We start from the raw sequence: 1335 nt of genomic DNA on the forward strand, positions 1-1335 counted from the left end.
CCTTTCTGAAACGCGTCGATTTTTACAAAGCTCATCGGTCTGAAAAGCGAGGTGTGCTCTGATTGGCCAGCTATCCACTGCGTTGTGATTGGCCGAATGCCTCTCTAGCGTGTGACGGAAATGTTGCGCCCCTACCATACTGTGATGCCGTGTCCCGGCGCGAGAGACAAAACCAATAAAACCCATTACAAACAAGGCATTTGTTGCATCCAGTGGGGACATAATTACTGATTATAATGACTTATACTGTCTTTTTACACGTTGCGTTGCATATCGCGCTGCGTAAACATATTATGCAAACCATGTTGTGATCGGAGAAACAAGTGCAAACAACAAGCGCTACTCTACACTGCCCAAAACTCGCGTTTGAATCATCAGTGGCAAATTATTTAAATATAAAAACTTTCTCATCACCACCTGCATTTGGTGGTTATCAGTGTATTACAAAGGTACAAAACAGATTTCAGTACTTCAATAGGTTGGTATATTAATATTATATCAGTTAATGCAATTACGGTATTTAACTATAAAACCATAAAACCTAAAATGTTGTTACTGTAAATTTAACCATTTTTTTTTACAGTGATATGCCATTTTTTAAAAACAGTAACTGCACTTGTGAAATGAGAGAAACAACATGATTCAGTTTAGGTTTTATGATTTAATGAATGACAAAAACATAAGAGGAACATAGAAGCAGAAGACATACACACTATCAGATCCACTGTATTCTACAGATATATGATAATAAAGTCCAGGTTTCAGTTTATAAGTACACCCTTTCATTTCAGAAAAAAACATAATACAAAAAAAATGAAATACATAATTTATTGTTATTTATTGGTCAGTTTGCTTTTGATACAAACCAAGGATTGACAGTAAATGGCTAACATAAGGACATGTGGTCTGGTTCATAACAAACGGTTTAACGCATCATAGAGCATTACATGTGCAGGTACTTTCATGCAACCGTTTCATTTGCCTTTCTTTTCATCTTTGCCTTTCTTCTTCTGTTGTTCCTGGAAGAAGTCATTGCATGCAACCGTCAGCGCCGCCACCAGCACCACAAACTCGTTAAAGTCGACCTCGTTATCCTTGTTGGAGTCCAGATCGTTCATGATCTTTTCCACTAGATGGGGGTCCTTCTGAGACTAAACAAAGGCAAAACAAACAAAACAACTCAGCACAGCTTTAAACATATGAATGCCATATTGTGCATTTACACACAAATGATTCTGGTACTGGATTCTGATTGGTCAAAATGTCCTGAAATAGGATATATATATTTTATATATATATATATATATATATATATATATATATATGAAGAGTTCA

General features: G+C 36.1%; 1 protein-coding gene across 3 annotated transcripts in view; it reads right to left on the reverse strand.

Moving 5' to 3' along the window:
- Positions 1-886: 886 nt before the first annotated feature.
- LOC107720888 (protein S100-Z-like) overlaps positions 887-1335 on the reverse strand; it is a 16711-nt gene continuing 16262 nt past the window's right edge. For all 3 annotated transcript variants that reach the window (XM_016528718.1, XM_016528717.1, XM_016528716.1), the window contains exon 5: positions 887-1151. In XM_016528718.1, coding sequence (XP_016384204.1) covers positions 975-1151 — 177 coding nt within the window. In that variant the 3' untranslated portion in view covers positions 887-974. The remainder of the gene's footprint in view (positions 1152-1335) is intronic.

This window comes from Sinocyclocheilus rhinocerous, unplaced genomic scaffold (assembly GCF_001515625.1).
Source record: "Sinocyclocheilus rhinocerous isolate Xijiao unplaced genomic scaffold, SAMN03320098_v1.1 scaffold751, whole genome shotgun sequence".
Lineage (NCBI taxonomy): Eukaryota > Metazoa > Chordata > Actinopteri > Cypriniformes > Cyprinidae > Sinocyclocheilus > Sinocyclocheilus rhinocerous.